Genomic DNA, 24985 nt, shown 5'->3' with positions numbered 1-24985 from the left:
CACCTGATTGCTACTTATTTTATGACGTTTTATACTCAGGTACTCCTCCAGAATGCCACCTCATTGCCATAGAACTATGTAGTTTAAATATGTTCAAAGTAGCTATTATGCAATAGTCCTTGCACTAGGCCCTGAGCTACAAAAAGAGATACAGCTTATGGCTAGAAGAGCATATAAACATGTATTGACCCACTGTGGCATCCAACTGAAGCTTTATAAAAGAAATACAGTTTCCCCAAAAGTAGAGAGTTTCTACTTTTGATAGGTTATTGTTTTGGATCTGGGCACAGTAAAAATTATTCCATAAAATTTAATGGCTATTTTTGAATAGTGAAGGAAACCTGTAAATGTACTGAGAAAACCACAACCTTCACCTTTATCACAATCCTCAAAGGGAAAAAAACCCCTGAGATTTGCCAATAATTATATCATGTGTGTGTGGAAATGCACAAATAAGCATCACTTCTTGAGGATTCAGAACCCCTGCCCAGGATCAGAAATCCAATAATGATAGTGATATTATTATAAGCAGAAATAACACTAATTTTTGTCTTAGTTATATGATTTTTAAGTCTTTCTGTAAAGAAGCTTAAAGCTGACATCAGCTTGAGGTGAAGAGCATATATGAAGTCATTCAACTCTACCAGGTATGTGGAAATTGTAAAACAAGTTTATTACCAGAGTATTAAAACTGTTTTAGGCAATTTCACCACTCAATTAAAAAGCTAATCTAGTCTGAAATACAAACCTTAGTGACAAAAACATTTGAAGATTTAATAAGTTTTGGCTAAGAGAATTAGTTTCAACACATGCTTAGATGTTGGCAATTACAAATTACTTTTCAGTGACTGAGATTATTAGAGAGTAACTCCAGAAGTCTTTGACATGTAATAATTTCAGTTTTTCTGAAATTTGAAATATAAGGCTGAAAGGTCTGGGTATAAAAATGAGCTAAGTGGGCAGTCCTAAGCTAGTGGGTAGTCCTCTTGAACCCTTGGCCACAATTCCATACAGCTGTGCCAACCTCCCATTCATATTTGTGGAGAAGTCCGATCATCTCGAGGACACTGCTAAATGGCTGTCCTCCACAACTGTCTTAAGATATATCTTTAAATTCTACCTGAGTTTCTTCATCTCTATTACTTTACTCTAAAATTATTCTTTTTATTTAATCAGTATTTCATGTTTCTGCTGATATAATGAATTTAATTTAGAATTCAAGGTGAAATTCTTATAAAGGGTTTTACATAAACATATCTTATATAAATTGAGATTAAAATAAAACGACTCGACTTTCAATAGGAAGCTTACTGACTATAACCAAAGTTTGGCTAAAGATCCATTTCTATGTAGGAGACTATTAAAGCATCTCAGAGAACTTAAGCTTGACTTTGGCATGGATACTTCTCCTATGATGGAGCACCATCCAAACTATCCTCAATATATTTGAGGATATTTGAAAATTTTTGATATTTGAGAATATTTGATATCTAAGAATAAGGCAGATTATCAAACATTCATAAACCCAAATCTACAAAGATACTGGGATCTAAGATCTTTTACCTAAGTTAGGAAGAAATTGGCCAAGTTTTAAATTCCTTACATATCATCAGTTCATGAACTAAGTAGAATTCAGAAATGACTGTATTTCTCTTGTGGTCTACAATTAAATATCACTGTAAATTGTGAGACTCTGCAATCAGATCACTTTAAACAAACTCAAAAGTTAAACAGTATGTGCCCTGCAACAATCACCCCCACATCCAAATCATGCTTAGGTAGGCTAGATCTCTATTGCAGCTCTTAAAACAAGTGGTTTTTAATGAAAGGAACCACACTATGAATTTTCCCACAGCCTAATGCTTATAAGTGGTACTTTCTGTTTATTTTTGCTTTTTTAATGATTTTCTTAGACAAACAATGCCACTTGCTTTGCCAGTGTGCATGGGACTTGTGAACCATCTTGTATTTCATGTAGATTCAGCAAAAATCCTGTCTTATAAGGCTCCGTGAAAATTAATAGATGTAACCTTCTTTATTAAGTTACTTTATTACTACTGAGAAAATGGGAATTTTTTAATAATTTCCTCTAAGACAATGTGTTGAATGCCCTCGGTTTTTGAAATTTCCTTTTCCTTCATATTTGATAGAAATCAGACTATGGAATAGAAGTGATTGAGGGTAATGATAAACATCGACAATATATTTTAAAATATTTTTTCTTATTCAAAACTAAAAATCACTATAAGAAAAGAGAAGTGGAAGTGATTATTAATCCCACGGTATTTTGTTCTCCCATGTCAGCCTAAATGTTTGCCGAGCTCAGCCAAAAATTAGAAACCTAAATTTGAAGGGAAAGTGGGTAGTTTGAGCCCTAAAGATACTTAAACAAGGTAATTTCCATCTTCCTAAATGAAACTATTTGGATATTATTATGAAATAAGATCATAAATGCTGTTATACATTGTATATGAAATAAGTAGAAATATTACATGTATAGGTAGTAGATATTGAGTAAATGCAAGAGGAATTAAATTAAGTATACTCAAAAGTTCAGCCTTAGCTAGGTAAAAACTCAGTACAAATAAAACTTGGAATTTCTATGATTATTAGTGTTGGATATAATTTCAGAAAAGACTTAGGTTCTGCCTTTAAGATCTTCTGTACAAGCACTGAAATACATCAGGATTTATATGATACATAAGGTTAAATTAAAGCAACCTCAAAGAGAGGTGGTAAAATCATAGCAACAATAAGAACAGTATGAATTCTTCATTGAATTAAGGAATGATGTCAAGAGAATTAAATTGGGTAGAGTATGATAATGAAAATAAAAATGTATTCATAATAAAGAATGGCCTCAAATGAGGCTGCTGTTTTCAATCTGTTAATTTTCTACAATTTTCTGTGTCATTCAAAGACTACAGTAACTGGAATCCAGACAAGGGCACATTGAATGTGAGGTCTTCAGAGCAGATGCAAAGTGATGGCAATTATCTCCAACTGCTTATGTGATGATGAATGATCAAGATTCCTAGAGTAGCTGGTTAAAATAATGGTTCACTTTGCTCAGGTCTATTTCTGTTTCCTTCACAAAATGTATGAGTTTACAAAGTCCTAGGCAATCCTGTGACTGAGTAGTTCCATCTTTTTTTTGTTTTTTTAAGATTTATTTATTTATGCATACAGAACTTGGGTACAGGGCAGAGGTATGGTAGGTGAGAGGATTCACTAGAGACAGAGTGGGGAGCAGAACAGGCAGATTGACAAAGTACACTGCTGAGGGGAGCAGCGGGCAGGTCAGAAGAGTTCTGCCACGCCATATGGGTCACCTCCCTGGCCAGGGATTGAACTCGTGCTGCCGTGACTTCTGAAAACTTCATAAGTGTTTTAACCCGTTGTGCCACCAGCGAGAACCCATTTTTTCCATCTTTTGTACACATACCCTTCGGGATGACTTAAAATATGTATGTAGAAGCGCCCATTACTATTCATGGCTGGTTGGCAAAAGGTCGATTAAAAGGGCATTGAATTAATACCAAAAATGTGTACATTCACTATACATGTATATGTATCAATGTATGTATAGACAGTGAACCTTGAAGTTTATCCCTTATATGGACAATTATAAAATGTGAACTAAGATATTCTATAGCTGAAGAAAAAAAATGACCTAGCTTTTTAATGTCTTCCCCTTCATCCTGCAAATCTCAGGACGGGGATCTTCTCCTTAAAGAAATGATCTCTTCCCCTCCTGTCCCCTCCCTTGGGACAGGAACTCTTCCTTTGTTTTTCATAGCATTGTATATTTCCCTCACATAGATATTTACACTTTGTCTCCGTCAGTGGACATGAGTGTCTCACAGAGAACGTCTGGGCTTTTCTTCTAGCCATAATATTTATAAGAACTTGTACAAGGCCAAGTTCATATTAGGGACTTACGAAATGTTTACTAAGTTGATGAAGAGAACAAACTAAAAAATTAAATCCTTTCCTCTTCTTTTATGAATGGAGAAAGTACAGGTCTTGCCTGTGTTCATTCATTCATTTACTGAGCTTCAATGATACCCTATATATTCTTAAAAAAAAAAATGCTAGAGATAATGCAACAAATCAGTAAGCGTTACAGTGCAAGTTGATAAAAACTGCTACTGATGAAAATAGTAAGGGTCAAGGAAGATGGAGATTCTCAGAAGGTAATGAACCATCTGGTCATTTGAGTTGGGTTGTGAGAGATTAACAAAAACAAAAGAGAGGAGACAGACTTCTAGGTACAATGTTCTAAGAAAACATGACATTTAAAACTGTAATGGCAAGGGGCCCTCTCTGGTGGTGCAACAGTTTAAATAGCACAGAAAAAGCTATCCACAGGCACTACAGCATGAGTTCTATCCTCAGCAAGGGAGGTATCCCACATGGTGTGGCAGACCTCTCCTGGCCTGCCTGCTGCTCCGCTCAGCAGTATATTTCAATCTGCGTGTTCTGCTCCCACTCTGTCTATGGTGAATCCTCTTAGCACCCCTGTACATCTGGCCTGTATTCCAGTTCTGTATGTATAAACAAATAAATCTTAAAAAAAAAAAAAGTAAAGGTGAGGAATTAGAACTGTGACAGCTATCAAGGTTGGCATAAAAGCATCTCATGGGCCCTCCCTGGTGACACAAGGGGTTAGGACGCAGTACTTCAAGCTGGCCACAGATGCTTCAGTGTGAGTTCAATCCCTGGCCAAAGAGGTGACCCACATGACCTGGCAGACCTCTTCTGTTTCACCCACTGCTCCCCTCAGCAGTGTGTTTCATTGATCTTTCTGTTCTGCTCCCCACTCTGTCTCTGGTGAATCCTCACTGCCCCTGCACCTCTGGTCTGTGCCCCAGGTCTGTATGCATAAATAAATAAATCTTTTTTTTTTTTTTAAAGCATCTCATGCTAAGGAACATGCAATTGGGGCCTTATCTTCAGTGGAATAGGAACCAATATAGGCTTTAAGATCAGGATCATTGTCAGCACACCTTTAGTTAGACACAGCTGTTGTTTTAGCATGGGAAAGAATGGATACAGTCAATGAGGTTTGAGAAACTAGGGACAGGGAGATGCTAGGAGTCTCTTTCTAAAGATTAAAGTTAGGAATAGTGACATAATGGACATTAGTTAAGCCCAAAGGAAGAAAAAGTAAAATTAAACAAGATAAACATTTCCTTTTCTTGGAAGGCTGATATGCTACATCAAGAGGCTGTCGATTCCTTGGGAAAATAAACTATACTTTTTAATGAAGTCTAATCTTTAAATAGGAATCCTGTTGTCTTATGATTATGATAGCTTTACATATAATGATGCAAACTGAAGGACTTTCCATACCTGAGACGCTTTGTCTGTTGGAATCTGAGTCCCCATTGCTAGAGTTAGAATTGTTGGAGGAGTTGTTGTCAACCCCTCCCAGAAGGGGGCGCAAGTGGCTTACTGAGACTTGTTCAATGAATGATGTTCCGTACTTGCGAAAATACCACCATTCAAATATCTAGATCAGAAAAATAAGATTATGGTCCTTGTTAGTTTATGATTTTTGTACACATACTCATAAAATACAATGCATTTACTGAACTTATCTACCTTAAGTACTTAATTTTTATTCCTAAACACTTGTTTAATGTATTATAAAATTGTAAGAGGTTAGTAACATTTAAAAACCAACATTTTAAATTCTCAGTGTTGTCTACTCCATTTAACACTGGTTTTCAAGGAAAAAATTGTAAAACAGCATGGGTAAAAGAACACCAATGGTCCTGTAACTAGGTGTGGTGATTACTGTAGTGACCATTTCACATTTTATATACATAGCAAGTCATTATGTTATATACACAAAACTAATAACTTTACAGTTTAAAAAAAAAAACACTGTTCAGAGCTATTCTCTATCATTTCTCACTGTACTGTTTTCACCAAATAATAGTACCACCAGAGTAGAAAGACAAACTCAGAAATGTATACAAATTCTCCAATTTTAGAAATATGGTTTTCAACTATTCCAATTCCTGACATTTTACATTCTAATAAAGTCATGCCTGCATAAAATTTAAGGTAGAAAAACTCCATTTTTTTAAGTAAGAATTTCTTTAGAGAAATGATGGTTTTACAAAAACAAAACAAAAAAACATTAAAAGGCATCTGTATGGGTGGCACCCACTGCTGAGAGATGCAGCCCTCTCCCCTACCCCCACCCCACTAAAAGCTTTATAAACACAGCATCTGTTGTACACCACCAGCATTTCCCAGTTCACAAGTTTACCCATAATTTATATACTATATACTGCAAAAGAAAAATTATAATAATTTACACTAATAAAAGAAATAATGCTGTTCACACAAATGAACCAAAATCAGGACTTCCTAAGTGCTGGGAGAGTGACCTTTCCTGACCCTCTCACCTGGCCTTTGCCCCCCCCCCTCCCCCAGGAAACACGTCCCCACCACTGTTTAAAGCTGCTGTCTCCTACATCCTCTCCTCTCCTTCCTGTCTGACTTGGAATTTGTTCCTTAAGAAGTTACAAATTATCATACAAAGTTTAAGAAGTAACTATATTCCAACATGTCATAGGATAGTTATACTTTTAAAAAATATAATATAGTATATGGAACTAATATAGAATTAATTACCATCATCTTTACTTATATTTCATAATATCAAAATTTCCTTAACAATCCTAGGATGGAATTTAGGCTATTTAAAAATTGATGTTTTCTCTCTGTTGTTGCACAAAAAAATTCCTTTCAAAGAAAGAAAGAACATCTAGGAGTGAACAGAAAAAACTATTACAATTGTTTCTCGTCCTATAATAGGACAACTTGATTTAGTTTCAAGAAATTACTCTTACTGTATATGAATTTTCACATGCTAAAAAGTTCCAGTAATTCTACTAGATAGACTGGGGAGGGGGCGGGAATGACATGAAAGCTAAGAAGGGACAGAACTATTCTACAAAATTTGCAATGACAGCAATAAAAGAGTTTGCTCAAAGAAGGAAGAAAGTTTAAGAATGGCAAATTTACAAACCATCCATAGGGAGTTAGCAATCTCAGGGAGTTAATCATTTACCTGAGTATCAGTTTCTTCTACTGTAAAGAGAAAATCATATTTATAATTTATCCCTGAGAGTCAACCTTTTTCAAACCCCAAGTAAAACACCTAGTTTCAAACCCCATGTGAAAGGTCTAGTTCAATGCCCACTGCACAGCTGGTTCTCAGATATAATAGCAAAATTACCATTTACTGCAGTGACAGCGTTCACACCCCATGGGCAGCATACCTCACACAAGCTGTGAGGTTTTTCTCTTTTTGTCAGTCTACAGTTGAGGCTACTACAGCATCTTGTCTTTTAGGTTGTTGGCTGAAAGTCCTAGAAACCACTGTGGAAAGAGCACTATTCACCATATAATCCTGGCTACCCATTCGTGGCTTTGCCTTTGTTAGGGGAGGAAGCAGTCTCTAAAGGATCCAGAACACTGGTACAGAGCTGCAAAGACTGTCAATCACCTGCAGGCATTACTGGTCCCACAGCTTTGCTCTGCTTTCTACATGATGTTGGGTGGGCACCTGCCAGATCTTAGTTCATTTTTACAGTCAACAGCCCCAAGTGCTTCATACTAGGCATGAGCTGTTGTGGCCCCAGGCCCAACATGTCTTTCACAGATTGTTCTTGACATGGACTATTTCAACCACCAAAAACAAACAAGCAAGCAAACACCTTTTAATTTTTCTCAGTTCCTCCAGCAGAATCACAGAACCTCAGCATTACATGGGACCTTGGAGGACCATACATAGTCTCCATCTAAAGCTGAAGAATGAGGACTATGTGTCAAGAATACAATGACCTGCCTGACCAGAGTCACACAGCTAATTAACAGTTGCTAAGCTTTGTGCAGCTAATCTTATAGGGTCCTATATCAAGATATATTTTTATAACTCTCTTAATAATTTAAACAGACACAAACAGATTTCCTTTCAAACCTTCACTTCCAAGTACTAACCAACTTCACATTCCTTCTGTGCTTTCATTATCGACATCATCTAGAAGTAGTCTATCAAAGAAGACTAGAAAATTCTTCCTACAGTGTAAAGAATCACATTCATGATATATTTGCATCATAATATATCTTCTACCCTGTATTTTTAATGCAGGAATAATAGATTACAGTGAAGAATGGTTTATTCATGCAGCATCTTGAGGGTGGTAAAGGAAGGTTTTCGCAAGCCTTTTCTGTCATGGCAGTAGGGTCTTCTTACCAATTTCAGGCCTTCTTTATACTAGTCTTCCCAAACCCAAACCCTGGGGCAGGGGCTCCCATATGTATTGAACACACAACTAACAAAAAGAAGAAATGACCTGAAGGGGAATTTCAAGCCAAATCTTCTATTGGGGGGGTCTTAGAATAACAATATACCCCTCCTCCTGAAAAGGACAGGCTTTGGGCCAGCACCTTACAGAATTTTTAAAAAGCCATTCATGATCCAACTGAGCAGATGGTGTTATTTAACACACCTGTATTGGGTGTGATTCTGAATTCTTCTCATTGGTGCATAGAGTACAATATAAACAGCAACTCTCACATAAATAAATTTAGATTTTAACAGTGGTTCTCAGACATGTCAGTAGCCTAATGGGCTTGCCACAGAGAAACAAAACAATGTTCAAACTGCAACTAAACATACAATTAAATTATAAATGTATGCATTGCATAGTCTTGTGATTAAAAACTCCAGTGCTTACTTGACACAGATTAAATAAGATGAAAACTAAGAAAGCATCTATGTGTGTGTGTGTGTGTATGTGTATACATATATATCAATCACTGTTGATTTCCTAAATGTCAAACCCAATTAATGCTTTGTGTGTGTGTAAGACCAAAACCCTAATAAAATTCATGAGAGCAGAGCTGTATGAATTTGGTTATACTCTGATTCTTTGCAGTTTAGTGATCTAACATGTAAAATAAGGTTACAATAAGCATTCAGTTAATGTTAGATGGATATGTGGCAGGTGGGTGGATGGGTTGATGACTAGAAGACTAAATGTAGGGATGGTTACAAGATTGAATTGATGGATTATAAAGGTTGGCCTGGTGATATAATGGGATATAGTTAAACAACAGAACCAATGAAAAGTTTTGTGTCCATTTTGTTTTAAAAAGAGAGAGGCATACACACACACACACACACACATACATATATTTGTAGAGATAAAGGAATCTAGAAGAGAGAGTAACTGAAGATACAAATAGAAATGAGTACAAATGGCCAAACAGCAAGATGCTAAGAACCCAGGAAACACATCAAATCTACCTTTGGACAGTAACCTACAGTTTCTTGCTATGAAATAGGAAAAAAATGACAAATGAATGAATAGGAGAATCCATTCTATTTTAGAAAAAAGTATGTGATATGACTGTTTCATAGGTAAAAGGAAACAATGGGTTTAACAGTGGGCAACTCTGATCTCAGTGGAAATGCAAGTAGGGTTTGTCTTCTATGAACAAGGGAAACGGAGATAGAATTGGGAATGTGAGGGTTGAAGAAGTGGAGCCATATCTTACAGAATAATAGATGTAATGGGTCCAGATCATATTTAAAACAAAGACAAATTTGTAAAGAATCCTGTTACCAATGCCATGTGACCTCCTCCATTGCAATTTAATAAAAATGAAGAGAATAACCAAAGAGCACTGGAACTGGAGGGTGGGGATAGAGATCCAGGTTTACAACTGGCCTAAGATGCAAATGTGTCTTATCTTTACCTGCAGGGAAAGAACAAAAATCTGGCAAAAGGATAATAAAAAGGCCCTCCTTTCTATCTCAAAGTCCTAAAAACTGAATCTTTCCTGAAAATGCCTAAGTCTTTCTATCTAATAAAACTTCATATTATATAAAACTTCTCATAAATCAGGGATTTCCCTCTACTTTATATCATACTCAAAAATGCTTCAAGATTCTCATAGGCCAGCACTTTCAAAATTCCATAATAAACAAACCCATGAGAAACACAAAGACCTCATAGCCTAAAACTGATGAAGTGCTTCTTACGGATAGAAGTAGGCAACAGTATCACAGAACAGAGTGACCGTGGAGATTAAAGAGGAAATATGAAACTTTGCAGCCGTCTCCTCTCAAATGCTAAGGCTGCCAAACTAACACCTGCTCTAAATCTTCAAATATATATCTGGTGGTAAACAGATTTTTGACAGGAGAGGATCTTGTGGGCTTAGATGAGATCAACTAAGACAGTTGGCATGGGTTATAGTAATACCCACAGTCCTTTTAGTTTCCTGCTAGAATTCTCACGTATATTCTTTCATCATACCCACTGACCCTTTCAAAGGCCCTTCCAGTTCCTCATGACAGATTTTTTTTTTTTCTTTTTACTCTTGGCTCCTGTATATTTTGTTCAGGAATACTAAAGAGATTCAGAATAAGTCTCAGCCTCCTGCTTCCTTGGTCTAGCAGATCTCTCTTCAGACATCAGTTTCCCTACAAAGTGAAGGGAGTTGAATAAAGAACTAGTGTTCATCCTCTTCTACCCTTTTCCTGGCCACCTATTGCCAATGTTTTAAGCAAACAGGGAAAAAAGGAAATACGGTTTTAAGATCAACAGCAAATGATCTGTCCCCACCTCACTGTCAGTGTTTCAATGTTTACAGGATAAGCCACTCCACTGCTGTAGCATTCAGCACTGTAGCCTGGGGGGGGGGGGGGGGGAGCAGCGGGGGTGTGAGAAGGGAAAACATGGAGACCATTGACCACTCAGAGAAATCAGCCTGTGACATGCACCCAGCCCTGTCGGCTCATACTGTAGCAGCTGTTATCCATTAGGCCCCGGCCTTCCCAGAGACTGATTCAGGTGGCCTAACATGATGCTCAGAATCCATCATTTTAAAGAAGCTCCTCAGAAAACAGCTACTTCATTCACATACTAGATCCCTGTGCATTCAACAAATATTTTTCAAGTATTTCCCCAGCTATTATAGTCATACTGAAATACAGATATGATTCCAGTCTTTGTCATGCTTTATTATAGAAAAGACAACAATAAAGGACACAAATCAAATAATTATAAATAATGGTAACTGCTGGTCCTTGTTCTAGAATGGCCAAGTCTGACTTCATTAATGGCCAATTGGAAAAAGAAAAAAAAATGTCTCCTCTAGGAAAGGTGGCAATCTCCCACCATCCCTCTTTCTATGTCCTTTCCTTTTTCTTTTTTTCTCTCCTTTTCTTTTTTAATCTACTTGAACCATTTCTGTGAGCTTATTAAAATGAAGCAATAAATATTGCCACTACTCGCCTTCCTTGACAACAGGTCGGGAGGTAGTATGCTAGAGAAAGCAGTGGAGATGTCTATTCTAAGCCTTACTTCACCCTTACCTAGCAAAGTGACCCAGGCTTTCTGGATACCTAGTACTTAGGTCTTTACTGGTTTAAATAGGATGACTTCTGAGGGTTCCAGCCCTATAAATGCATGATTTTCAAACCTCTCAACTTATGCTCAGATGCAAATAGAAAAGGCCAAAAGAGCAATTTTGTACCTTTATCCAACATTAGTTTGTTCACCTGATTCCTTTTGCCACATTTAATCATTAATCCAATCCACATAAATGCTCATGTCTGCAGTTAGACCTTGGCAAGGATCTATCTACTTTTTGCATGGCACTTGGTCTCTTACAGAAGATTGTTAATTTTCATGGTGACACCAAGAAGCTATAATCTGATGAGGCTGAATGAGCTTTGGTTACCTCTTGTTATTTGTATGCCCCCTACCACCTGGTCCCTACAGCATCTCTCTCATTCTTTATTTTAGAGGTAAAATGTATTTCACAAATGATATAAGTGACAAAGTGTATCCCCCACACCCCAGGGGCCCCATTCAACCAAGTTCACTGAGTCTTCCTTATTCATAGCTCCAGATTCACCATCATTTGGATGATCCATATGACTCTCAACTGAAGAGCAATAAAATACAGCTCAAATGCTTTAGGTAGATGAAAAAGAGTTGAAAGAAGTTGGGACAGTCTTCAAGTCTGACTCCTGTATTTTAGGACATAGAGATTGGGTAAAAGTCTCATCATTCTTTATTGGTCAAATTATTCAACCTTCTGTCTACACTAAGTAATGTAAAGGCACTGGTTATATCTACCAAACAAAATTTCAAAGAGAGTTAAGTGAAATGATGTATGTAGTATCTAGCATAGAGTAGAACTCAGTAAATGGACAGTTATAACTAATTCCTACGTAATCATCTCCCATTTTCAAAAACAAAAAAGTAATTCTTTGACAACTACTCCATAAATTAATTCTTTTATCATATTTACTATTCTATTCTTTTTTTTCTTTTTTGCTCGTATTTTCACTTTTATAAATTATGGTCTAGGTAGATATTTTAAAATATCCGTTTAATATGCATGTGTGAAATGTAGGTATAAGAGTATGTTTATATTCATGCCAATGTATATGCTCCATAAACAATGTTTTTCTCTTCATTCTACTAATATTATGAGAAAATTAAAGGAGATGGCTTCTCCATGCATTCACCTTACCAAACTCAAAATCAAAAATAAAGCCCATAAATGTTCTCACGGAAATAAACATTACCCTCAGAAACTGTATCAGGCAGACTGGTCATCATGTCCTGCTAGTACAGATAAAAGACAAATTGGTATTTTGGGATATGCCAACAGGTACAGTTCCTGTGGCTGGAACTAGACTGAGAATGGAAAGCCTGTGTCAACTGGGCAGAGGGTTGCTTCAAATTAAGCAAGGGACAGCACTGTCTGGAGGGGTATATGGACCAAAGAATCAAAAGGGAAGTGTGACAGGCAGGTAGTATAAGAAAATCATTGCTACCTTTCAACTACTAAATTAAGAATTAGCAGCGATTCCTAGTAAAACACAGAGGAAGTAAGCCTCATTTGTGTTTAAGCATAAATAAGTATAAAAGCTTAATTTGACAAACACATTTTATTTCTAAATTTGTTCAGTTAGTTGACTTTTTCTGCACAGGGGAAATGCCAAGGTTTGGTTTGCTTGTTTTCACATCTACTAAGACACCAATTGCATGATAAACCTAGTCTTCAGCATAGGAATTCTGAAGTCCTCAAACAATCAATTTCCCTAGAGGCCCTTGATTGTCAGTGCTCACTTCTGGCTCTCCTAAGGTTACTCAGAGGATTGAGTAGTTAGGCAATTGTCTCTCTTGTGCCAGGAAATGAACTGCTAAGCAGTTTTGTGCACACAGCTATTTCGTAAAGCACCTGATCTTCTACTTCAATGCTGCCTTTCTCTGAAATGCACTTAACAGAAAGAACAGTGGCTGAATAGAAACCTCATCTCTGAGTACATTTAAAGGGCTTGTAAAGTTGAGTCCCCAAAGACTAAAGGCTACACACCAATGTCAACAATCTCTAATGCAGGAGGCTAAAACTATCAAGGGCTATTATTATTATTACCACATTCTAGTTACTTTGACCTCCACAAGACCAAGTTTTTTGGAGAAATATCTTTCAAAGTCTTCTTATATCAGAGATTTTCTTCTGCTCAGTTTCACAAAGGTCAGGAGTGCCCCTGCTTCCTGAGAACATTGCCAGGCAGACAGGCCATAAGCCAGCACAGCAGTGATCATTGGGTTTCAGCAGCTGCACTCCACATGCAGGGAGAAAGCCTCCCCACTCTGGATCTACAAAGACAGTCTCTGCCCAGCGAAACCCCCTTTATTTGGAGGTCAAGAGAAGGAAGCTACTGAGACCTTAAGTTAGAAGGGAAAATGATTGTTGGGTCTCGCTTGCTAGAGTGGAAAAAAGAACCTCCACATTGGTAATAAATGTAACCCAGTGAAGACATACCAAGATACCACTAAAATAAAAATATAGACCTGGTGTTTGTTTAGGTAGCTAGAAAAGTAGCTGAGAACATAATTAAAGAGGCAGTGAAATAAAAACACAGGTTCTGGTACAAAACTGCTTAGACTGAAATCCTGCTTCATTTGACAGTTACGTAAACTATGGCAGATTACTTACTTGCCTATTCTACCTTTCCAGCTTATGTGTATGAAAAATAAAAATAACACTTTAAAAAAAAAGGTCATTAAACCATTGTATGGAATTGACAAGTTAGCATGTAAAGTCCCTAGATCAGTGTGTGGCACACTAAACATCTTAGTGGGTAATGTTCCTAAGAGAACCTGCCTGAGAGGAATGCACAAAGGAAAACCAGTCTATGTGTCAGTGTTTCAATATGAAATTGCTATTCAAATTATATACCCAAAAAATTTACTTGCTTTCCTATTTGTTTAATCAATAAAATATTTCAAATCTGTTAAAGATAATATCAAGATGTTATTTTTAATGTAATGCTTCATCTCTTCATCTCTGGCTACTGGATTAGGGAAACATACTAAAAGGCTGCATATCACATTGTTGTTACTTTGCCTCGAAACAGACCAAGTTTTTTGGAGAAATATCTTTCAAGGTCTTCTTATATCAGAGGTTTTCCTCTGCTCAAAGTTTCACATGAATCAGTAATACCTGCTGCTTCATAAAGTGTGCTTCTGTGGAAGGAACAGCCTAACTCTTCAGTTCAACTCAGATACCTTTCTCTTTGGCTTCTTCACACATATAGTAATAAATATATTAGTAATCAGCATGCTGTCAATTAGGAAGGACACCACCACTTACCAAAATAAGACCTGATATTAGTGAGGAAGTGCCTGTCAGGGCCACGTAGAACTTCGGTGTTAATGTATTCAAAAACATGCTCACTGAAAGAAAAAAAAAGAGGGAGGGAGATGAACAAGGAATGCTTATGTTAGTAAAAACAACTCTTTTTTTCTGGTGAAATCATTTGCTTTTAATGATGATAATTCTTAGCACCATAACAAATTCTCATTAAAATGCTTCAGAATCACAGAGCCTCAGACAACTAGGTGCAAGTTCTATATCTTAAAAAAAAAAAAAAAAAGCAACTACATAAAAGAAAAAAAAAGTACAGTCTTTGTATTTTGTTTCCCCAAACTGTTAGTATGAATGATTTTCATCTCAACTATTTTTGTGAACAATTCAGAACCACTGAGCCTAGTTTAAGTTGATTTCTAAACTGAAGTCAAAAGAAAAAGAAGATGCCCTTTATATTTTGTAGGATCCACACATAAGTGTGCTTGATGAAATAACAAGCAGTAATTCACCCATAGAAAAAATGGAAAATAACCATATAGAAGTTACTAAAGATCATAATAATAGTTACTTAAAGAAGAAAGAAGCAACTGACAAAAGCTAATATATATTATTAAAAGTTTTTTGAAGTTTACTCAAAAGGCCATTATACTGCTCATTAAAAGAACTGAATTCAATGAAATCTCAGTAAAAATGAATGTGCACTGTCAGAAACCTTCCTGCTATTCTGTTCACATCAACCATCTGGTTTGTCTGGTTGTATGATAAGGCTCATTTATACATTTTTATACAGGTGGTAAATGTAACATACATGTATACATATACAGTATGTATTTATGTAAATTTTAATATTTTAAGTAAGTCTTTCTGATAGCTAGGTATTGCACTAAACCAAAACAACTGGCCAAAGGGCTTTTTGCACACATATTCACATTTCTTTATTGAATTTGTTTGTGGATAGGGATCATATCCAGTTCAGTTTTAGAATGAAGGACACTAGAAGTAGGACTTTAATGTCATTAGGGGAAAATACATTAGCATTTGTTCCAGGCTCAACCTAGAAAGCATATCTACCAATATGAAAGAGATCCCAAATTCACTTATTTAACAATTATTCCACTATTTATGAATGAGACCATGGACAAAGAATGAATGCATGGACCAGACATATCTCCAACCCGCTAGAAGGTTACAGTCTGATTTGGAAACATATATAGACAAGCAATTATCACAAAGTTCTAAATGCATAAATAGATCCTGTGGGGGGTATTTTATGAAAACACATAAAAGGCTAGTGGTTAGGGTAGAGGCCCAGGAGAAGGAAAAATATAATCTAGGCCCCCAAGAATAAATAGGCATTAACCAGGCCAAAGGGAGCAAAAGAAAGAACAGAAGGACAATGTAGAAGAGGAAGGACCTGGTTTGAGGTGTCAAAGGAGAGCCTAGACTTTCCCAGCAGCTGCAACAGTTGAGGAGGGAAGATGCTTGAGGTGTAGACCCTTGACAAAGATCCAGATGTGGAAGGTACACCAATTCCATCCTCCTAGGTAATGGGCATCCTCTCCAAAACTCCCACATACTCCCCCACATACTCTTCAATGAATTGACAGACTTGTGGTCTCTCTTTGGTAATCACAAGAGTGTGGAATGCTATAAAGCACTCAGTCAATGCCTACAGCTTGACTTCCTGAGAGGCAGACAAAGACACAGAAGGAGCAGTCAGTCTAGGACTACCAGGCAAGAGAGGAGACAGTTGACTGGAGAAATCTGCTTGGCTATCTTAAAAAATAAGTATCATAAACAATGTGAGGAAGGGGTCCGATGGACTATGGAGGAGGGCTGTGGGTACCTTGGTGATAGGTGGTAAGTGTGGTGTGAAGACACGCATCTGAGGTGTGATCCTATGCCTCTGAATCATAGACAGTGTTGTAAAACAATGTTGCCTAAATAAAAAAAGTAAAGAAAATTTTAAAATGAAATGTTGATATTTTTATATTCCATGTGGAATATACTGCTATTCTAGTCAGTAAAAGGAGCGAAATTTTTAAAAAGGAAAAAAATCAAACAAACCATCTTAAGACCATAACTGAGGTGTCTAATGCTGAGATGCCTAAATTCCTTTCTTCACACCATTAAATGACCCTACATTCTCCATCTTTTTTATAAAGTTGCAAAACAAAGTCTGTGCTATATTACTCTGTAGTTGTGAACATCCATAGCTATATACTTTTCAGTAAGTCTCTGTGAACAAACTAAACATAAGACACAATGAACTGCATTCCTTAAAGAAAGAAGGAAAAGAATTGCCTTGAGGTGTATTAGTACCCTGCTGTCAACTCCCCAATAATGAAAGCATAAAGCAGTGGAAGGGGAACATTTTCTACTGACAGTTACAGGCCCTTGGGGGTCAAAAGACTCAATAATTAATTGATAAATGAAGAAAAAAAAGAACTTTTTATGAGATTCCTCGGTTTTACTTGGAAACAGTAACCTTACATTAGAAAAGGAGAAACTATAAATAAATACAAGAAGATGAAAGTTTCAAGATCTAGAAAAAGATGGAAGCCTTTTGACTCTGACCTTTAATACTAAACCCACTGTGATCTTCTCATTGGGGTGAAAAGACAGGATGCCACCCAGAAAGAAGGGGGAATCTATAAAAGATGACTGCATTGAGTAAGGAGGGCTGCAAACTGCACGCAGACTGCCTGAAAACCAAGGAGCACTGAGCCTGATGTTGCTTTGTGAAAAAAGCATTCATAAAATTTTACTAATGGCTCATCTCAATCCAGAGGGAAAAAAATTAATGAATGTTTCGATCCAACTGGGTACTGCTAACAAGTCAGTGCTCCAAGAATATTGCATCAGTTCAAGGGCAGCTTCAGACTGCAACATGAAGCACCTGAAGATACTTTAGTTTGGCATAGTCTTCTCATTTAAGTAATGAGTAAATGGGAAAGAAGAAGTAAGGATCTCACAAGAAATAAACTAGGAGGGTGTATACAAGAATTGCAAATTAAATAACCTCTATGAATCACATAAGAGGATCAATAAGAGCATGAACAACAGATGAACTGTGGAAAGTGAAGAATCACTTCTGTAAGGAGAGAACTAGAATGTCAGAAAGCTACCGAGGAATCATATGGAATGGCCCAGTGAGGCTCTGTCTGTGAGCAATCAGCCACATTTCTGTAATAATCTTCTCCCACATTTCTGTAACAATCTCCCACATTCAAGCAATCTCCCAAATTACACTCCTGGAAAACACCTTTGTTATAGCAGAGTAAGGGGGGCCCTCCCTGGTGACACAGCGGGTTAAAGCACAGCACTATGACACCAGAAGCAGCCACTTCACGAGTTTGATCCCCGGCCAGAGAGGTGTCCCACATGGCACTGCAGATCTCTCCTGTCCTGCCCACTGCTCCTCTCAGCAGTGTACTTTTCAATCTGCCTGTTCTGCTCCCCAGTCTGTCTCTAGTGAAGTCTCTCACTGCCTCTGCACCTCTGGCTTGTAGCCTAGTACTGTATGCATAAATAAATAAATCTTTTTTTAAAAAATGTGGCAACAGAACCTGCCTTTAAATAAAAAAAAAAAAAAAGGTAAAGTAAAGCCTAAACCACAATTCAAGTGTGCTGATTCTCAAACGTTTTAATAATCAAGGAGGCCACAGTATCTTCCAGGACCTGAGATGGGATTAAGAAGATGAAGTAGGATTTTGTTCATTTTATGCAAAGTAACATTTCTGACTTACTGACAGAAAGCACACATACACATATTCATGTCCATTAAAAATTTACCCTCATTTGGTACAATGATCAAAAATATATATATACCCTAAGGCACATTTAGTTAAACAGGAACTTTACCTCAAACTGCTCTCAGGTCTCCAAAGTGACCAGGGAACACTCAGGATTAGCTTAATCTATCATTTAATTTTTTTTCATGTGAGATTTGGGAATATTCCCTTTTCATGTTATTGTTCTTTAAAACCTTCTGACCTCTCTCTCTTCTTTCCAGTCAACTTCCATTAAATAAAGCAGCAAGTTTACTTTTTTTTTTTTAATATTTATTTATTCGTACAGAACTGGGGTACAGGCCAGAGATGCGGAGGGTGAGAGGATTCACCAGAGACAGAGTGGGGTGTAGAACAGACAGATCGATGAAGTACACTGCTGAGGGGAGCAGCGGGTGGGCCAGGAGAGGTCTGCCGCGCCATGTGGTCACCTCTGGGGCAGGCGGGGATCGAACTCATGCAGAAGTGGCTTTAGCTTCTCAGTGCTGTGCTTTAACCCGCTGCGCCACCAGGGTGGGCCACAAGTTTACTTTTGCCTGTCCTCATTTACAAAAGAATGAAAGATAGAAGCTTTAATAGGTTAGCTTGCACACATTAATTCTGAACAGACTTCCAGGTGGTTCTTTTGCTCAAAATGACACTGGACTGGACAAATCCCAAGGAGACTCTTGATCCCTGTCTCCTGGTGATGCAAATCTTTATGTAATTCCCTCCCCTTATATGTGGATGGGACATGAGATTTCTTTCTAAAAAAATAGATATGTAAGATACTATCTTGGTAAGAGACACACCAGAAATCCCCCTATTAACTTAATGAAAGTAAGTGGCCACAATGAGAAGCCTCTGTGACAATGGATGACAAGCAGGCTCTAGGGGCAAACCTTAAACCAGGCAACCTTAAACCAAAGGGGCAAACCTTAAAACAGGCAACCTTAAACCAAAGTACTCAGTTCCTCCACAACGATTTCTGCCAACAATCCAAGTGAGCTTGGAAGGTAGATTCTCTCTCTCGACTGCAGACAGGATTATAGCACGGTCTTGAGACCCAGAACAAAAGACCCAGCTAAATCATGCCTGTATATCTGACCCACAGAAGCAGTGAGATAATAAGTGTGTGTAGTTTTAAGCTTCTACTTATTTGATAATTTGTTATGCAGTGATATGAAACTAGTACAATCACATATAATTCATGAATTTTAAAAAATCAGTGTGGACACTGATAAGTCTGGCTAATTTCAGTGGATTACAACAGGTGCCACCTGAATTCACCTCCATAACTTTAACAGTCCACAAATAATGTACAACATCAACCTCAGCTGCTATGACCACATGTTATTGCATGAGCTGATCCATAAATGTCTGTAAATCCACCAGTTTAAAGCAGAAACGGAGAGTTTTTTTCCTCAGTAGGGAAATCAAGTATCTTCACATACTACCCCAGTAAATGGTCTGGTGTTTTGTTTTGTTTTCCATAGGCACATTTCAAATGTACAATATTTCTATGTTTTATTAAAAAAATCTGTTTTACATCTGGGCACAGCATCAGTTCAGTCGATCAAAAGCACATCATGAACACTGTGTCTCATTTGCTGCTCTGTTTCCCCTCTCTTGCCCTTCACCTCATCTCCTTGGGCTCTGATGAGGTCTCAAGCTTTTATGCATCACAATTCCCTGGGTAAATTCTGTGGCATTTACCCTTGTGAGGAAAAAGACATGGGAGGTTATTTTTAGACCCAGTCCTATGGCAAGAAACCCTCATAAATCATTCTGCCTACTCATCCCCACACCACTGATGCTGCCCTGGCAACTATACAGGTATACTGTTTCTGCTTTACTGGGCATTTGGCTCTACTCAGAGCAGAGCCAAGCACATTCTTTTTCTTAGTTGTGACCTGGGAAACTACATCAGTGTTCAGTCTTCATGGCTCCTTCCCCCTTGCTGGGAGAAGGCCATCTGTCAAGTCATGAAAGACTGTCCAAAGCCTAGTCACATACGCCTCAGTAACCCCCAAGGACAAGTGAAGCAAGCTCCCAGATTATCTGTTCCCTCTTATTTACAAGTAGGCTGATAATGAAGAACTATACTCTGGTCAAAAAGAGACAAGCTTATCTAAGTCTTACAAGTTTAGCCACATTGAAAATGTGTTCATTTAGAGTTGAAGGCAATTATATGAATCTCTCATGAACTAACAACAGGAAGGAAAAAAGGCATTCTCCAGTGCAAGAAGATCTTCCCCATAATAATGCTGCATAGCTACAGGAACCTGGCAGAAACATGATCCTCTGAGCTCTGGGCACCTCAAGCCTATAATCCCTTACGGTGCCTCAACCCTCCAGCACCCAGCACAGACTTTGTTCCAGAGGCTCAGTGTGTTCAATGAACCTGGGATGACTGTATAAGGACAGAGTGCTGGGTGATAAAGCTAAAACAACCACTCCCATGGGTAATTTCATAAGGGGGCTCCCATAATGCTGGCAGGCGGGTAGTCGGTTAGAACAGATGTTATAGGATGTGGCTATTTTCCATGTGCTTAGGGATTAGAGGTGGCAAGAGGGGCCGAGGTCAAACTGCAAGTGATTGAAGACAGTGAGTGAGTGGTAAAGAAATTATGGCATCAGGCATAGGCAGACTTCTATGGGAAGTCAGGAATAAGAAGAGAGTTTACCATTAAGTATGACTTAAGTTAAAGGAAAATATAAATACCAAAAGAGTATAAATAAAACTCAAAGCTTTCTTCCACTTTCTTCTAAGAAATACAGTACTGGTTTATTTTTACACCAAATTGCTAAACACATATGATTAATGATTAGAAATGTGTCTACCTTCTCTGAGATTCTTCTTTTTTTATATAAATTAAAGCATATGGGTGCTTTGGAGGTGGCCATGGTGGTAACATACATCTGAAGGCTTGATCCTATACCCCTAACTTACATACAATGTTGTAAACCACTAAAACAATGTGAAGCATGTCAAGTGACATCATTTTGAACCTGACACATATATACCTGTTATATGTATGTATATCCTGTTTGATCAGTTGGGATTAAATAACAAAACAAAAAAAAATCTATTTTCTATTTTATTAATTCCAATTTTTGCACCTTGTTCTTGTTTTGCTTTGAAATCCTGTGTTAACTTAAAAAGATTTTGTTTCAAAAGAAAATAACAGCTTGGATCTGTAAGCAGCTGCATGCCATGGAGCAGCAAAAACAAACTTGATTTTAAGTTAGGTTTTTCTTTTCATAACATTCTTTAAAAGTTCAATGACTAGTTTACTTCTCTTTTGAATGAAAAGCCACCCCACAACACAAGGTCTCCTGGAAACTGTCAAGGTGCTCCCTTCCGGGAAGGATGAACAACCCACAGAGACAAAGAAGCCACACCGGAAGCCACTACACTAAGCAGCATGCCGGCATTTCAGTGTCCAGCTGCTCCAACTGCCTGCTTATCCAAAATAAGCCCTTCGCTTTGTTATTTTCAATCCTGGTAACTACACTTGGCTTTGCATTTGCACCAAATGACTAGCTACTGTTCCAGAGGGCACCTAAAATTATCTCTTTGGGGCAAGGGCTGGCGGCAAATTATGACTGCTTAAGTCACGAGTGCACCTGGCTTCAAGTAAAATCAACAGGTGCCACAGTCAAAGGGGACTGAAACACTGATATTTTCTGATGTTAGTACATGAGTGTTGTTGTTTTTAATCTACTAATGGATCTGAACTATAGGTGCCCTATGTTGTTCCTACAATAAATGCTCTCGATCCCATGGATGGCCTACCCTGCCTTTCAAATTTATTCTTATTCTCTCAAATTGTTTTCAGATAGTAATCTCTCACTTGAACCATTCATCTGTATATTATATATTTAAAAAGGGAAGAATTTTGTATCTTCCCCAGTGCCCAAATTCTTACAAGCCCAGGTAGTTTATCTCCAGGTGGATCCACAGTTGGTTAAAACCCACAGTGTAATGAGCCCAGGTTCATGAGCCCACAGTCCTGGGTCTGAATGAGTCAGTCATGTTCACATAAGGAAATCCTGTGCCACAACTGAGAAGGCGCCTCTGACTGACCAGCTATGTCACATTGGGAGCTTACCCATCACAATACTGTAAAAACAAAGCCTGGGCCCTCTCTGGTGGTTAAAGTGCAGCGCTACAAAGCTGGCCAGAGCCAAATCAGCAAAAGTTTTATCCCCGCCCGGGAGCTGACCCACATGGCACGACAGACCTCTCCTGTCTCACCCACTGCTCCCCTCAGCAGTATACTTCATCAATCTGCCTGTTCTGCTCCCCACTCCATCTCTGGTCATCCTCTCACCAACCTTGCACCTCTGGCCTGTACCCCAGGTCTGTACCCCATTTTACTTACTGTGCACAACAACTTGCAAAAAATTCCATCTCCAATATAATTCAGATCATTATCTGCAAAATACCTACCATCTTTATAACGCAAAAAACGCGTATTATCAAGTCATACTGTTAAGTACTTATTTCAGTTCAATAAACACTGAGTGAAATAGGCTGCCTTACAGTAATTAACAATTTACTGAGTGCTATTCTGTATTTTGGGTGATTATATATATATATTATCACTTGATTTAAAAAATGGGGACTACAGCCTGGCAGTTTCATTACCTGCATTTTATGAGGGCAAAGCTGAGGCATACTGAGGTGAAATGACTTAGCCATGGACTTGCAGCTATAAGGAACACAGCTTTGCCTGACCCAGAACCTGCACCCTTTACCTTTGAGAGCATATTTTTCTTTTGGATAACTGATACATTTGGGGTGATAAAACAAAGAGGAATGCCCACGGTTCAGATTTGCTCTTTGAGGTTTCCAGTGTTTTAATTAAAGAGTCCCTTAGCCTGGGAGCCCTCTGGGATCTGAGAGTAAGGGGCTGCCCAAACCACAGTCTCGGCCTCTGCAACACAGGCATTGACATGGCCTCCTCCTGAGATAGGGGCGGAGGGGCTGGTGGCTGATTGATCACGGAACCATTCATTACCACACAAACTTCTTGTTAAATGACCATGATGGATGCCCCTCAAGGTTATCATTAGCAGTGAAGAATGATGTCTGCACACTTTAATGCATTCTATTCTATGATCTATTTTATTCTGTATCTTATTCACTTACCTTACTATGGGTAAAAATAAAATCCAGAGCCAGATATTTCTCACAGAAAGAGGCAATACAGATAGCACATAAATATGGACATTAGAAGAGCTGGCCCCTTTCTCTGATAGATTGCAAAGCCTCATCATTCTTCTTTATTTAAAACTATAGTGTAAACATTTTTCAAGGTCAGTAAACTTTTTTTGGAACATGATTCTAATTGCTATGCAATAATATGCCCTTTAAGGTTTTTATAATTTACATTATTACTTCTGTTACTGGAAATTTGGGTTGTTTTTGATGTCTCCAATACTATGGTAAATGGCAATGCACATGCTTTTGTATTATCTCTAATTATTTCTTAAAATGGACTCCTCAAAATGATATTCATGGGCTAAAGGTTACTAGAATCAAGTCCCAATTCATATGCCAAATTAGTTTCCAGTATGGTTGTGCTGCTTTCCACTCCAGTGGTATGTGAGAGCACCTGCCTTGTTAAGTATTATATATTGTTAAACCTTTAACAAATTAGGAGAGAGGAAATGGGTAAAGTGAGAGCAGTAAAGAGAGAAGGAAGGAGGGAGGAAGGGGTAAAAGAATGAAGGGAGGTATTTCCTTGATGACTTGCTAAGCTAAAATCTTTTCATGCTTACTTTCTCTAGTTTTTATTCTTTGGTGAACAGTTGACTCATGTTGTCTATATTTTTATTGGAAATTCACTGGTTTACAGAAGCCCTTTCTTGTGTTAACTTTTAGCATGTTGATGCATTTTTTTCCCTTAAGCTGTATTTTAATTTTATTTATAAGCTTTACTTTATTATCAATAATATAGCAGAATATTTTCTATATAAAAATTGAAGATGTGGGAGGAAAAATTACTAGGAAAAAGATTCATTATATGCAACTTACTAGAAAACAAAGTATACTGGAAAGTTACTTTCTATCTTCTAGTGGTCTTCCTATGATCCAGAAAATGGAAAGGATAACCACAGAGTATTCAGTGACAAGACAAAAAAAAAAAAAAAGTACCTAAATACACAAGTTTCATAGTGCTCTAGGCAATGCTTAGCAAGTAGCTATAGCAGATTCATGCACGCACAAGAACCATAAATACTGTTCACTAACAGAATAGAAAATATGCAGAGGCATGTAATTACAGGAGATGACAAGACTGTTGGTTTAAGTGCCTCTTGAAGAATGAAAAACAGACACAAAACATAGAAACCACTAAAATGAGTTAGTTCTCAAACTTCATCATAGACAAACCAGATTTAGAAATCTGGGAAAATACAACATGAGACAAATCAATAGTTACAGAGAAAATCAAACAATTTCTCAAAGCAGAAAAGTAAGGAAATATTCAGCAAAA

At 37.7% G+C, this 24985-nt stretch overlaps 1 protein-coding gene across 3 annotated transcripts in view; it reads right to left on the bottom strand.

Moving 5' to 3' along the window:
• The window catches only part of ST7 (suppression of tumorigenicity 7), a 172690-nt gene that overhangs the window by 96238 nt on the left and 51467 nt on the right, over positions 1 to 24985 (bottom strand). For all 3 annotated transcript variants that reach the window (XM_004676970.2, XM_004676969.2, XM_012721009.1), the window contains exons 2-3: positions 14713 to 14795; positions 5356 to 5515 (exon numbers count right to left, since the gene is read on the bottom strand). In XM_004676970.2, the coding sequence (XP_004677027.1) occupies positions 5356 to 5515; positions 14713 to 14795 (243 nt within the window). The remainder of the gene's footprint in view (positions 1 to 5355; positions 5516 to 14712; positions 14796 to 24985) is intronic.

The sequence above is a fragment of the Condylura cristata genome, unplaced genomic scaffold (assembly GCF_000260355.1).
Source record: "Condylura cristata isolate star-nosed mole 26May11 unplaced genomic scaffold, ConCri1.0 scaffold00005, whole genome shotgun sequence".
NCBI classification, from domain to species: Eukaryota; Metazoa; Chordata; class Mammalia; order Eulipotyphla; family Talpidae; genus Condylura; species Condylura cristata.
This window is presented reverse-complemented; position numbering and strand designations above follow the sequence as displayed.